The sequence below is a fragment of the Charadrius vociferus genome, unplaced genomic scaffold (genome assembly GCF_000708025.1).
Source record: "Charadrius vociferus isolate BGI_N301 unplaced genomic scaffold, ASM70802v2 scaffold72, whole genome shotgun sequence".
Lineage (NCBI taxonomy): Eukaryota > Metazoa > Chordata > Aves > Charadriiformes > Charadriidae > Charadrius > Charadrius vociferus.
The window spans coordinates 8,856,729-8,872,392 of NW_009647830.1; the positions used below are offsets into that span (position 1 = coordinate 8,856,729).

The window sequence follows — 15,664 nt, forward strand, 5'->3', positions numbered from 1 at the left end:
ATCCTCTTAGCTACTAGTGGAATGACAGTCCTACCACAGAGGAATCACAAATGTGCTGTTAACAGCATTGTTTTAAAAGCCTGTACCTTAAATCTCGCTTGAAGTGGAAATTTGACTCTTTGGGCCCCAAACTTACCAATTTGGCACCTGCTTCCTTGAGCCTGAAATAACTGACAGTCACAGTCACCTGCCTCCGTGCAGGCTGCTCCATTAAGGCACTCCTGAGGACATGAACCTGTAAGCAAGCATTAGTAGATGGTATTAAGTAGATACTTTTAGTAGATACGGTATTTTGCAAACAGGCTGAGAGATCCACATTTATTCTGTTTATTGTTAAATCATAAGCAGCTATATTAGCTAAGAAAATTAACCGACAGCAATCTCCAGTTTTTAACATTTGCTTAATTTTATCCTTTGTGTTTCTTGGTTAAAAGAGAAGCAAGGTTCTCTCGTTTGGTTTGAGACTTGTAAACTAACAAAGGAGCAAAAGGTCAACCTCCTCCCAGCAAACAAAAGGTCAAGTTCCCATGTAAAGAAACCAAATCCCAGTCCCGCTGATCTCGAAATACACAGGACACAGATTATTCTAATTGACCAAATTCAGCACAATTTATACATATGTTCAGCTCGTCCCTCTTAAGCATTGCAGCAAAGGGTACATTCAGCTTACGAACAGTCCAGAATATATAATTTACAGAGGCAAAACCAATTATAAATAACCTTCCTCCCATACTAAAAAGAGTCAGTTAAAAGGTTATTTCTGCTTAAGAGGTGACTGGAGTCAGAGACTTAAGATTCCATGGGAATGGCTTATTTTATGTTATAATTAGTAATTGTTTCTAGAAGCAGTTTCATTAAAGGGTTTTATAGTCTGTTTGGAAGCTAAGACCTCACTGTCATCTACTAACAATTCACTGAGGTTGGTCTCAACCATAGTTCCCCAAAAGTGGAGAAGAAAAGTAGTCCAAAAGCTAAATTTCATCAGGTTTTGCAGAGAGTTGCTTTCCTTCTTGGGGGAGGATTAATGTAGATACAAACACTTACAGTCTTGCTGATGGAGATTTAAAAAGTGTTGCAAAAAGCAGGAACTAAATGAAATAAACAGGCCCTTCCATGCCCAATGATACCATGGTAAAGCTGCTAGTGACATTAAGTGGGAACAAAATGGGACCTTTACAGTAAGGCACACACACAAGTTACCAATGATTCAGAATATCAGCCTTCACTGTGAAAACTCCTTGCCATGCTTACTTTTGAATTTTTGCCATTTAAGAATTGCTTTCCAAATATACACAGATACTCTGAAAATACCAACAAGGCAGAAAATTCTGTTTATAGAACAGCACTAATGTGGAAAACTTCTTTGTTGCTGTTAGAATTGTGAGCTGTAAAATTACGTATATTAATTTACATTGAAAAACACAACAGAAAGCACCTACCAAGGCATATATATTTTCCAAGAAGGATACCAAAGTTCAGTTGCATACAATGAAATTTTCTGCAAAACAACTTCTGTAACTTGGACCTGCTTCACTGGTTTGTACAATGCTTAAAACCCTCCAGGAGCTCAGTGTCTGAGCACTGCTGTCCCTTCACATAATCAGTTACACACCTCTCAGATATCCTGACATCTTCTGCCAAGGCCAGAAAAAGTGGCAGAAAAGAAAAACTGCAATGGAACTAAACTTTAAAAAGAAAAAAAATGAAAGGATTGGCTTAGTTAGCTGTTCAGATTTGGTTGTAAGGCATTATTTTGAAAGTACAATATTAAAGGGAATTTTCCATGATTTAACATGGATAAAACTCAAAAATTAGTTTTGTAGGGGACATTATGAGGAGGGCTTCCACAATGTGTGGTAATGCAGGAGAGCTGGTAGGAAGGCAGCATTTTCAGGAGCATCTCTCCTCCCATGTGTGAGGATCACAGCACTGACCTCCTGGTGGACTCCGTGTCAAGGCCCCATGAAGGTGCGACCAAGGAGAGGCAGATCGAATCTGTCAGAGAAACATAAAAGCAGAATCAGGGTGTTTGTGCTTTGCAGATGAGCTGATACAAGCCTTAGGCATTGCAGCCTGATGCTGGGTTAGGACTTTGAGAGTTATTTTAATACAGAAGAGTAACTTGCAGCTTGGCCAGCATAGGGCATGGCCGCAGACACTGCGGGAGGGATCAGCAGCCTGGGACGACAGGGAAGGCAGTGACCATGGCAGCCAGCACCATGGGAAGGGAGAGCACAGCTTTCAGAGGGGCTGGGAATGATATAGCTGCACCATGAGATCACCACCAGCCTCCTCTCCATGTCCTCCACTTTGCCAGTGTCAATGAACAAGCGGGGCTCCACCGGGGGCCTTTTGCATCTACATTTGGGAGGAAGAGTGAGGGAATGGAGAGCGCTCCTGCCCTTTTCACTTCGGTCAAATACCATTAGTTGGAGAGCTCAGAGATGGGATAACGCACCATTTCCTCCTCTCCCCTAACTCATGCTCTGTGCTGCGCCCTGAGCATCCTGTTGTGGCCAGTCCAGCTGCGATGGATTTCATGTCCTCCTTGAGATCCTTCAGAATTGCATTGCAGATCATCCCAAACAACAGAGGAGGCGGATCTGCCTGATCTGCTTCCTGTCTCGTTAAGGCACCAGGGAGCCTCGGACTATAAGGAAGCTCTGGATCTGACCCAGCACTCTGCTACTGCAGTTTGTCACGTCTCATCATCCCTTCCAAGAGCTGCTCCCATTCCAAGCTGAAAGCACTCTGGGGTTTTTGCCCCCACTAGTCTGACTGGAAAGTTTACCAGGGTGAAGTGCTGGGTAGTTAGATATTTCCCTCTTACACTTATTCATGGCCAGTTTAAATCCTTTTGGTTTATAAAGTTTGGCCCTTTTGCTTAAATAGCTCTTCTTCCCTGTGGTTTGTTCTCTCTCTGATGTACTATGAGAAAACAGTTACCCTTCTGTGCTCCCCACAGACATATACACCAGCCTTCAGCTGTACAACTAAGCAAAACAAATTGTCTAAGTCTTCTCTTGTAAGCTAATTTCTTTCTTCCCTCCTGCCATCAGTCATTCTCCACGTCAGGAGTTTGAACTAATGGATCTCAAACTGAGTGAACAGCACTGCACAAGGAACAGGTTAGGTTAGGTCTCACTAATGACTCGTACAGTGACATAAAAACTTCCCTTTTCCAACTTGAATACCTCGTGGGAAGCATCCAAGTAGCACAATCTATCTAAAATCAACCTGAAATGGACTTCTTCAAATCACCACCTGGAAGGCCCCTGCACCAAAATTATTCCTGGTCCCTGTGGCCTGTTACTAGCCAGAGAGGATCCTGTCCCTCCCTGCACAACAAGACCCGTTTCCATTTCCCCTGATGGTTACTCTGAGCCTTCCTCCTCAGGAAAGCAGCTTTTGGCCTTTGTGTTATTTTGGGGAGGCAGAGCACCCTTGCTGCGACAGCATTTTCCTCCTGAAGGCCCTCCTGGGAGACCATCAGTCACACAGGGCTGCTTCCCTCAGAGGCTCAATTTGCCTGAGCGCAGTATTTCACACCAGCTACCTTCCCAGCTCGGTCAGGAGACATGTAGGTCTCAGAGGTACTCACAGAAAACCATCCATGGCTCGGCTGCAGGCTCCCCAGAAGGCCATGAGCAGGGACTACCTTGGGCTTCCTGCCTGCCTCCATCAAATGGGGTTATAACCCTCGCTTGGGCTCTGTAGCATGTGGCGTGTACCAGTGGGGGAATGAGATTCCCCCGTTTACTATTAAATTTGAGTGCAACATTGCTGGGATGCAGTGTTGAGGCAGCAGTGGGCTGGGGTGGTGGGAACCTGGGCCACCACCACACCATATGTGGGAGGGAGCCTTGCCAGAAGCACCGCCATTTTGCCTCTCACCAAGCACGAACAGCTTTGCGGGGAGCTCTGTTCGCCCTCACAAAGGATGGAGGCATTGCGGCTTTATTTCCCATGGTCTGCGTCAGGGTGGGTCACCCACCAGGGCTTTGCTGAGAGTGAATGAAGACATGGGGCCACGGGCTCAGGCCGGGGGCAAGCAGGTAGGGAATAGCTGCTCCTCCTCACTGTCCTCCTGTTACCGCGGCCCTTCTCCCCACAAAGGCTCCTTTGTAAGGGCGGCAAAGGCCAGGAGCAGAAAAGGGGGGAGGGTTTCCCCCTCCCTCCTGCTTTTGGAGGTATAACCTACCTCGGCTGTTACGAGATCTCTTTTCTGTCGAGTTGCATTAAACTCATTTCTGGAAGAAAACAAAAAGGATCTTGTATAATCAAAGGTCTCTGGAGCAACCTGAATAAGCAGCTCCCCAGAGAGAAGTGTTTCTCTCTGATTACCATCACTTTATCAAAGAGGTCTTTCTTGGGTTAACATTTAAAAAGGTGATTTTTCTGTCTTTTTCTTTTTCTTCTTTTCATTGTCTCGTTTTACAGACTTGGGCAGCACTCCGATCTCTGCTTCGACAGGGAGGTACCTGGAGCTTGTGGGGCAAGATGTAAATAGGCAAAATAGGCTCACATGACAGGATACAAAATTGTAAAGAAGCTTCATATTTACTTGACACTGCGTGTGAGTGGCCCTGAGTCCCCCAAGTGTTACTTGAATATACTGTGATGGCTCTCGAGCTGTAGCTGACTTGAATTTGTGATTAAGTTTAGAAACAAGGGCATCATACTATAAAATGTACTTAGTTTTATCAACAGTCCAGGATGGCATATCATCTGATGTGCATGTGTGTTTGCTAGATGTATTAGAGGTCATTAGACATCTGAAGCTACGTCCGATTGGATGCTTCTATTGAAATTGATGGCATAGTTCCCATTTAATTCAATGGGATCAGGAACATTCCCTAGTTTGGGTTTTGTTTGGATTTCAGCTTCTGCATGAAAACTTGTATTGAAAATGTTTATTTTAAGACTGTATAGCACTTACTTTTCTGTGCTTCAAATAGCAGCTAGGATTTTATCATGCAATTAAAACTGTAGAAGGATACTCATTTAATGTATTTTTCCAGTCATGAAATCATGATCTCATCTTGGTTTCATTCCATTATTCCTCTAAGCTTTCTCAAGACCATAGAAGTATCATTTTTCATAAGGACGTCCATTTTTCAAACAGAGGACCCGTGCCCTTTATGTAAATTCTTTGAAAACAGCTGTAAACATTCTGAAAGTGTGTTTTACATCCAACGTACATGTACATGACATTTTACATGTTGAATTCAAGGCTGTATTTTATTTTCTAACTTGCACTGCGTCACACTTATTCATTCTTGTTCTGTTTGTAGGACTTGACAAATAAGGAATCAAAACTTACCTTGAAGTTCTTCGCAAAAGAGAAAGCTTGCAATAAGATCCTGTAGATTAAAAAGTCAAGTTAAATGTTTTTTCTACAGCCTCACTCTGCACTTGGCAGACAATAGTTTGTCAAGTTTAAAACAACACTATTGAATTTTGTTCTTTAATGATCCTAAGTTTTCCAGAGCATTTTTACACACTTTTTTTTGTTTCCAAGGGATGTAGAACTATATGCTTTCCTTCCTGAGAGTTTGATTCTCTCAAGTATTCATCACCTGCAGGTTTCCATGGTCTCGGTTCTGGTACGTGCTACCATGAAAAACAGCAGAGTTCATAGTTCTTCAGAGGCTCAGAAGAAAACTGATAAAATATAAAGGTTGCTCAGAGCTTTCCAGAATCAAACTTCTAGGGTGGTTACCGATAATAATTTTCCAAATGTTACTTGCAAGACTGAATTGTAAATAATTTTAAATGCTCTAGAGTCCATGCTTAAAAACAAACCAAACAAACAAACAAACAAAAACACAAAAAAAAACTTCTTTCTCATATTGCCTTAGAAATCTTTATAATTGCTACAAGAAAACTATCTACAAGATCCATTTGCATAGAAAATAGGATCATTTCTATAACCAGAAAAGCGATTATTTACCCTCACAGTCTAAAAATGCTTAAACAAACTGCAGGTACAGTCTGTTCAAACAAAATCATACCCCATTGAAAATCATTAGATGCTTACTCATCTGACAATAGTGTCAAGAAAGCCAAGAAACTTAAATTTGGTTCCTAAATAATTGTTTTGTAACAAATTCAGATATAAAAATGTATCTAAAAAAAAAAAAAAAGCTGTATTTTAATTTCTACACCTGTGAGAGAGAATGGTGATATATAGTTTTTCAACCTGCTGTGTTAAAAACTTTTTTATTTATGAATTCCAGCAAGGGTCAAAAACATTGCTATTTAATGATATAAAAAGAAGGACCTGTAATATTAAATTATTTAGAAAAATCTTTTTAAAAGTTAATACTACCACAAAAATTAAATAAAGTTCTTACCTTGCAGAGAGGATAGCAGTGAATGAAGCAAGAATATACTCCACGGTATCATTAAACTGAGCTTTCCCACAATGTTCATTTCAGTATAACTTAGTAACAGGAAATTTATCCAAATCAATGGCTTTGGTTACGATGGCATCTTAGAACTATGTATTTCTACAGTGTTTTTAAATCCTTTAGAAGTTAGATAGTTGGATGCATAGTTTAAAATAATGCAATGCAAAAAAGGAAAAGAAAAGGAGACATCAAGCTTGGTAGCTACATACAGCTTCAGGAGCTCTGCAAGTGTTGGATACAACTTTCTGGCTGCATGTCTCTCATTAGCAATGCATGGTAACTCCTCAGCGGAGTCTGTATTAGTTACACTTTCACTAGACCTGCGAGTATTACTCCTCTGTTGAATTGAATCGGCCCTTTATAACCTAGCAGACAATGACATCGAAATGTTGCCATGTCATGATGGTTTGAGAGTTCCTTCAGTCGTCACACACCTTTGTGCGCTTTGAGGCTTGCGCCGAGCGCTGCCCTTTACTGCTTCCTACAATGAAATATTTTTGCAAGACCCCGCAATGATGTTACTGTATAAATTATAACCAGATAGTTTTAGAGATTAACTTATTAATGTTCCTTATCTGTTCTAAAAGGAGAGACGTGAACTTCCATTAAATAATACACTCAGATTTTTAAGAATATTTTGGATATATTTTTGTGTATAGTTTGCTTATATCACAAAAGAAGGCTTCCCAGAGGATGATTATATTTCTTTTTTAATAAAAAATGTTATGACATTTTCATATTAGCAAAAAGGAGAAAGAAGTCAACAGGGCCAACAGGGTTTTTTTTCTAATTTTCATTAAAATATAAAAATATAATTTCACCAAAGTTAAAAATGATCATATTTTAAAATAGAAAAATATCATCTGCTTTACCCTAACATTAATAGAATCATTAAAAAGCGCAGGTGTTTAAAGACACATGTAACTCTGATTGAAAGTGCTACTGCTGTTATTTTGCGAAGCCTGTCTTTTGCCTGACCCTCCACTCTTCCTAGGATGCACTTTGTGAGACCCTCTGAGCATGCCACAGAAGGTGTGTTTGGACCAAAATAAAATGTAGAAGCTGATGGCCTCTCTCAGGTAAGAAGTTCTCCCATCATTTCTTCTAGCCCTTTCTCTTCCCCACTCCTCAGCTGGACTAGAAGAGAAGGCAAAAGAAAAGACTCAACCTCTCCAGCCACAAAGACCAAACCATGTATCCCAACAGCAGCCAACAGTACTCATGCGGGTTTGGGACCACGGGCAGCCCAAGGATACTTATTGCAAACTGATATATGTTATAACACTACACTGTGTTTGGAGTATTTCTTAAGAATTATTTTTATTATTGTTGGATCTGAGAAGCTGACAGTCACACAACTGGCATTTCAAGAGGTTTTTGGTTTGTTTTCACTTCTGACTAGCTCTAGGCTGGTCCCACGGGCCAGCTGCTTATCTGCAGCTGGACTGCATCTCCCAGCCTAGTTTCATCTGCTCTGTGTGGTCAAAAACCACTCCAGACTGCGAACAGAAGCAAAAGAATTGAGTTCCTGATCCAAATTGACACAGTCATGTAGTCATACTCACAGACTCTGAATAATTATGTAGGCACCTATCTTGTAGGAGGTGACAAAGGCTAATCACCCCCTCACGAATCCACTCTTAGAGGACAATGCCTCAGGTTGCTCTCAAGCTGAGATGAATCCAAGTGTTAGAGCTTCCAAAATTCCATTACCAGACTCCAAGTTTTCTTACTTTCAAGCTAAGTCTGGTTTAGAAACTGTTTACCTGGGATTCTTCCCTTCCTCAAGACCATATTTCACACCATGCTTCATATGCAGCTTCACAACTAAACCTTTCCATTAATATAAATGAACCCTTAATTTAACAGAAACTATCAAAAATTGCCTTTTTTTTTATTTTTCTATAGCGAAGTTGAGGGAATATTAGGTGCATGTTAGTATTTCACAGCTGTTTAACTTCTGATATTTAAAAAGTAGGCCAACCCTCACCAGCTGCCAAGGGACTTTGTGAGAGTTAGAGCCACAGATTTCTTTAGATCTGCATATCTCTGCTTAAGGCAGGGTAGGAAATGGCACAGTCCCAAGCACATGAAGGATGTTAGCTAATAAGGAAAAAGAATTATTCAGCCAAGTACACTGGAACTGTAACTCAGAGAACTATATTAAGAAAGAGACACAAAAAAATCAAATCAAATTATATCTAGACAACAAAACATTATCTACACAAGTAGTAGAATACTCACAGATTAAGACTTCTGAAAAAGTGAACAGAAAACATGCATTAGAAAATAATCACTTGTAAGAAAATAAACACAATATAGAACACTCTGGTCCATACCTAAAAAATGCTAGTGTTACATTTTTAAGTTCCAGATATTTCTTTAAAAATAAAATGTAAACATTTCAATATTAATATATTTGTACATTACAGTCAAAATTAATTTGCTCCAAATTTTCCAACATAGTATTTGAGAGGACTTAATTTTATATAAAGGTTACACAGTTTATCAGGATTACAAACAACGGGTGAGGAAAATAACCACCTTCAGTGCCATGGGTACAAGCTTGCCCTGATTTGGAATTGAATCCACTGGCATCATTAACAAAACACGGTACTTTTTAGAGCTCACACTCCAGCCTTCACTGAACTGGGGTTTTCAATGAAGAATTCAAGTGAGGCCACATTTTGATGTGCATACCTGATCATCCTGAGGAGTAGCATCAGTGAAACTAATGAAAGAGCTGGGCAATAAATTAGGGGCATTTATTCTGTTCCAAGGACCACGTCCACAGCTGCTCAAGAACTCGCTAGGGGCTTGAAGATCAGACTGTTACTATTTCTCTGTGGGAGCGTGTCTCTGGCCAGAGCAGATGCTGAATGACAAGAGTTTGATTGCCATCCCTGCAGAATCAGGACATCAGGAAAAGAAACATTTTTATGAACAGGTTTTCTCCTCACACCTCCAAACTTCACGGTAGTTACGCTTCCCCTACAAAGTTAAGCCCTCTAGTGGGTGATCAGTAAGTAACCATTTAGAGCAAAAACCTTCAGCCACCCAGGCAGACACCAGCCCAGTCCTGAAAGCATTTCTCATTTAGAAAGCAAATCTGTGGGAATGACATCACTCTACAGGATTAATGAGGCATTTTTATAGGATCGGAGTTCAGTTCAGAAAGCATTTTTATTATGCCTTTTGGTTGAAGAAATGACATGCAGATATCATCTCTGGATATATTAGTAGCAATGCAAGTTTTATTTTCAGCCCTTCCATAAAAGCACAGCAAAACAAAAATCTGCAATTGTTACGAGCTGTTCTGTGGGCAGAAAAACTGACACATCGGGTTTCCCCATAACTGTGAAATCCACCCCTAAGGTTACCGGCATCAGGTGTTGTATCTCCCCCTGCCTCCCTGACTGTCACACCTCAGTGTCCTCTCTCCTTCCCTGCATCCGACTGCTCTAACAGCCAGGCAACAATCAGTTTTGGACAAGCTACCGCGCAGGGTGCCTATGTGCCAACTGGCAGGCCAGTACACATTTCCCAAGCCATGAGTGAGCCATTGCTTTTGAGTCACCGCACGAGCCAAACAACTAAAAGGATTATTTTTCCTCAGCTGAAGCTAATTAACATCGATCAAGACGCCCATTTTCACAAAACTCACAGGAATTCAAGTAATCAAATTTGAAGTTAGCCTTGCATAGCATCTTTTCCTTAGAAAGCCAGGCTAGGAGGCAGAACGTCGCAGTTTTCAGCAGCCCAAGAACCAGAATAGTTTGCGAGCAACACTACTACAAGGTAGAAACTCTGAGGAACTCACTGGGACAAGAAATGGGTCAGATCTGAGGGTGCAGAAAAGGGGGGGACTGAGGAAAGCAAACCACACTTCTTGCCAAAGAGACAGCAAGTGTCTGGAATAGAATATCGCGTTCACTTAGTGTAAGACAAAAAATCCTGGTATGTAAATTGGCGACAGAATATACAACAGTCTCTCTCACTTCAATGGGAGCATGAGGGGTTTGAACAAGAGTGCTCCACTTCTATTCAGGTCATGTAATGCAGTATTTTGTGGCAGATGCTGAGAGCTAAAATAGGAGATGGATGGAGAATTACTTTTTAGAAGGAATTTGTTCAAGTTCCACATTTAACTCTTGAATAACTACACTTCAGTGAAGATGCCTTAAATGCTTTTCTACAGAAAAAGCAAAGAGACACCATAACAAATATTAACATTTATAAAAAGCTCTGAGCACCTATTTTCCCAAACTAGAGCAAAAAGGGCAAAATGGTACTTATTCTTTCCAATTCCCCCACCCAACTCCCAAAGGAAGCTGGTTTAAATTTGTGTTGACCGAGTACACTGAAATGACCTACCATCAAAGAAGTGAGAGAAGAAATACCACATTAATAGAAAGCCCAACAGAAAGCTCAGGTATGAAGCTGCTCCTATGACAATTTCAGTGGTGGCATACAAGCATACGATAGCCAGAAAAATACCAGGCTAAGAGAGCAATACAGCAGAAGCTCTCGGTTGCTTCATCTCCTATGTTTCTTCCAGTTCCTCTGCAAACTGCTTTTCAAACAGAGGAAACTACAGCCCAGGGCTGTTCCCATGCCTGTTGGGCCAACTCATTTCCAAGGCCTCACTCAATTACTTGCAACTCTTCCAAGAGACAGAATTAGCCTTTCCAACAGCCTTTTGTTGGCACATCCCACGCCTTACTCAGAGCTTTACTCTTCTTCTTTGTCCCTGGGAGATCACTTCCAGAACAAAAAAATCTTCCGTTTCAATGGATAAGAGACTAAGGACTTCTCCAACATTTCTTTTCCTGTTTGATACACACACACCCTAGCTAGATCTTTTAAAATTACTGTCGTATTTTCAACCCCACTTACTTCCCTAAGGCCTTCAAACTGCCTCACCTGGCTCACAACATAAGCAACTGTCTAGCTTATCCCGAAGGGATTTTTCTGGTTTTTGGATTAAATCATTTAATGTTGTTCTCCAGCTCTACATCCCTCTGTGCTTGTACTTTGTGAGCATGTAACTGAAGGATGAATAATTTAAAACCAATCTTATTTGTAACACAAAGTCCTCTGGTTTACATTTACAAAATACTATTTTTGAAACTGGCTATATGGGGTTCGTTTACGGTTTGGGGGTTTTTTTGTTTGTTTGTTTTTTTTAAAAAAGAAGTGTCTAGATTTAGGCTAATAATCCAGAAAACCCTGCCTCTGTATTATCTGCTATGCCAAGATTTCAATAAACCTCCCTCATCTGCCCCCAAGTTTGACAATGTAAACTTTAAATACAAATCTTAGAACAGCTGCCCGAATACCTACTTCGGCACTATGTTGAGGGAGTTACCCTCATGGGGGTAAATCCCTTGCCACTAAGCAAACACAAACAAAAGCATAAGCCAACACAAACAAAAGCAGTTATGCAGACCCACGATACTCATTGCCATCTAATATCCCATAGCGGTGTTTGGAACTCCACTCTCAGTGTGGTATTTCAGGTGAACATACAAGGAAAACAGAAGTCCTTTGCAAGATGAGCTGCCAGTGCCAAAGTGAACACGGAAAGATGCTTCATGTGCTGCATTACGCTAGGGCAGCATACTAAAGCAATTCACAGAACACAGGATGTAGAATTTACCAGCCACAAGTCATATCCACGCTCCCATGCACTATGGACTAAGTCTGTAACCAGGCTGACAAGTCATTTTCACATGGGAAGAATGTGGGCTACTCATGTTGGTTCGTAACACCATAAAGAGTGGCCATCCAGGTACTGGAAAAGGTACGTTTGTTTAGATTTACCAAAAAGGCGAAGATTGAACTCTGTTTTAATGAGCTGCCAGTGTTGCATGTACCCACAAAAAAATAGGATGTAAGCCTTCTTTATGTTCTGATAACCACATATTCATCACCTGGAGAAAGCTTTTCATCATTCCCACGACCCCATCTATCTAGACTTACTATGAAGGGATAAAAGAGGATTGGCAACAGTGCTCTGATTTTACTTTAATACCAATCAATTTGTGTCTCAAACTTAACACACAGTGAAAAATTTACCCACACAGAGAAATGCAACTCAAACATGAAATTTATCAAATTCTCTTGATGTTTATTGACTGTCACATGACCGCAGAACAATTTTAACGGTAAGACTTCTGGTAGCGCGCACGAGCACCAGGTCCTCCAAATTTCTTGGATTCACAACGGCGAGGATCTGCAACCAGCAGAGTCCTGTCATACTGGATTAGAATATCCTTGATCTCTTTCTTAGAGGCTTCATCAACATCTGTTTTAAAAAAAAAAAGAAAAAGTCTTCACTTTAAGAAGTTTCACATGGAACAAATCCACATTCACTTTTTTTTTTTTTTGCACCAAAACTACCAGAAGCCACACATCTCCACTTAAGGCTAATACAACAATCAAAACAACTTACATTTTTGATAGTAAGCCACCAATGCTTTGGAAATAGCTTGACGGATAGCTGTTCAAAAAAAAAAAAGATAATGGATCAGTAAGGATTGCAAATGTACTTAAACACAGAGTGCCAGTTATCTGAGAAACTTGCCATTGTCTTTTCTGCCAAATTGTCCCTTCCCTCCTTAACCTCCCCTCCCACATACTCCACGTGACCTTTACTTTGGCAAATCTGAAGCAGTCTGTGCCAGGAGGCCACCCACAGCTCATTTGTTGATTTGACAACTGCCAGCTAGCCAAGGAATTGTACAAGGGCAGTCCTGATCACATTCTCTCCCGAGTACTAACATAGGTTCATATTCTACCTACAAGCAGCCAACTTTCAAAATCCTTAGGAGTTCTCTGAAACGTCTGTACTTTTCAACAAGGATAAAATTCATCAGTGTGTTTAAAGACTAAGAAGGCAAAAGGGACAACAGGATGGTATGAGCAGTTCTTCCAGCATACCTCAATAAAACAAGCCTGTAGCGTAGTAACACAGTAATCAGAACTGAAACCAGAAAGTGCAGGGGAGTAATTGTAAGGATTTTGTTAGGCTTTAATCTGTCAGACCATCAAGACCAGGATTTTCGTGAGTATCTGAATTTTCTGAAAAATTAATGCCATCAACTTTGAGACTGAAATATGTCTCTGCTCTTTATGCAGCTTCAGCTCCACTTCACTAACCCACACCCAAAATGAAAGAGCAGAACAAATCTGTCATTTGTAAAGAGCAACTCTATCAACAGCTAATGCAAGGATGTTGTCCGTCTTCGCTGCAAGGGAAAAAACTGCCTAGCTTTGCAGGTCAGCTGAAAGATGCTGCTGAACAACATTGAAATTTACAACTAAAGATACAATTTCTAAGGATAAATCCCCTTTTCTCCACCCAAAATCTTTGATGCACTTGAACTGTCTGGTCACATTGCAAAATGCAAAGACTGTTTCCTCACATTTCCTCAAAATTTCATCAACTTACTTCATTCAACTTACTCTAGATGTTACAGCTTTGCACATTAAAATAGAACCCTTATGAAAAACTATACTTGAGCAGTAGAAAAAGAAACAGAACATAGAGATGCACAAGTTACTACTCTAAACTCAAGCCTCTTAGATGTGTGGCTCGACCTGTTCTAGCGTACAACAGAGATTCCACCAAAAATCATACCGTAGATTTGTGCTACGTGGCCACCACCCTTTACACGGACTCTGATGTCAACACCAGCAAACCGTTCCTTCCCCAGGAGGAGGACAGGTTCAAGCAGCTGGGAAACAAAACGCAGAAAGAAAATTAATTTGTGATCAGAAACAAGGATTAGAGCTTGCAGTAGGTTTACCAGATGTGAAGTTATTCAATGTTCTGAAAAGTGGAGCCTTGATCTTACAACCACGCACCCAATATAAGTACACCTCTTGCAGAGTTCTTTGACATCTACTAGTGCTGTTATAAATTTACTGAAGTCTGGAATGTATTTAATTTTTAAGTTTCAGAAATCTTAATAGCAAAGCATATGCACATGGGAATTAAAAGCAAGGGAATAGTTTAAGTAAAATGCCATAACTGCATCAGAAAAAAAAATAAAAACAAGTTTAAATTGAAGATCTTAAGTAATTTGTGGGTGGTTTTCTCCACTATTTATTACATTTTACAGTTACCTAGTCAGTTTTAGATTCTCTCAGCAGTGTTCAAACAGTTGTTTTATTAAGTCCTAGACAATCTTTTAAAAAGGAGGGTATTAAGTCACCCATTTCCATTTCAAAAATAGATATGAACGGCTGAAAATACATCACACAATTACATTAACATCATTAACATACAGGAATCCAGTTAAGCAAAAAGCCCGCCCTTCCCAACAAGGCGATCACAGGACAGTTTTCTGAATTTTCACAGCAGCATCTACACTTCAGTGAGTCAGGTAACACGCAACGAAAAATTCAGTACTGTCAATAAGGCAAGCAATATTTGTCCTTTCCCAAACAATTACGCTTATAATGGTATTTTACCACCCAAGACAGGTGGGCAGGCGGGGGGGGCTGGCTGGATGCTTACTTTATACTGCAGAGTTCTGGGCTCAATCATTTCCAGAGGTCTTCCATTCACCTTAATGAGGCCATTTCCTCTCTTGCAGTGGGCAACAGCGGTTGCTGTTTTCTAAAAATCCGAATGTGCATTAGTACAGCATTTAATTTTTGCACTAGCAGTATGAAGTGAATGTCTATTGAATTTTAACAATCTAAAAATCTTAGTGTTATGGCCAAGATTAACATCTCATACTAAACAAAACAGTACTGCTCCTTACATCCCCGGGTATTCGCTCAAAACATTAAGGCAACGTCTTAATACAATTATATTTACTTCATAATTATAAATACTATATAATTGTAATATTTAGTTATAAATAAGTGAAAGACACCCTCTCCATTCTGCAATGCCGTATTTTTGTGGCTCGTTTCCTCCCGAGAGCCTGTTACCTAGGATTATTCGAGCCACTGGACCCCAGCAGTGCGAACTTTACCTTCCCACCACCGCCTGGTAACGTGGCTCTCTGACACCGGCAATGATGAGCCAGGCCCCTATGGCCTGCACACGACACCGGGGGCCGCTACCAAGCGCTCCCGAGAGACAGGGCAACACTCAGACATAGAGGACCCGGGCCCACTCAATGAAAGAGCAAATCTCTCCCCCAGTTCCCGCGCGGCCCCGGGGTCACGGCACGGCGCGGCCCAGCGGGACACGTGGGCTGCCGAGCAGGCCTCCCCACCGCCGGCCCTCCCGA

At 40.9% G+C, this 15,664-nt stretch overlaps 2 protein-coding genes across 2 annotated transcripts in view; both read right to left on the reverse strand.

The window, feature by feature from the left end:
- The window catches only part of OTOGL (otogelin-like), a 97,316-nt gene extending 90,908 nt beyond the window's left edge, over positions 1-6,408 (reverse strand). Inside the window, 5 exon segments of the mRNA XM_009882672.1 lie at positions 137-235; positions 1,935-1,995; positions 4,202-4,250; positions 5,324-5,363; positions 6,357-6,408. Of these exon segments, the coding sequence (XP_009880974.1) occupies positions 137-235; positions 1,935-1,995; positions 4,202-4,250; positions 5,324-5,363; positions 6,357-6,408 (301 nt within the window).
- Positions 6,409-12,517: 6,109 nt separating this feature from the next.
- On the reverse strand, positions 12,518-15,035 carry RPS16 (ribosomal protein S16). Its single transcript, XM_009882626.1, has 4 exons — positions 14,938-15,035; positions 14,056-14,152; positions 12,868-12,915; positions 12,518-12,720 (listed from the first exon to the last, which is right to left on the reverse strand). Exons 1-4 carry the CDS (start codon positions 14,965-14,967, stop codon positions 12,575-12,577), a joined length of 321 nt encoding a protein of 106 aa, XP_009880928.1. The 5' UTR covers positions 14,968-15,035; the 3' UTR covers positions 12,518-12,574.
- Positions 15,036-15,664: the final 629 nt, after the last annotated feature.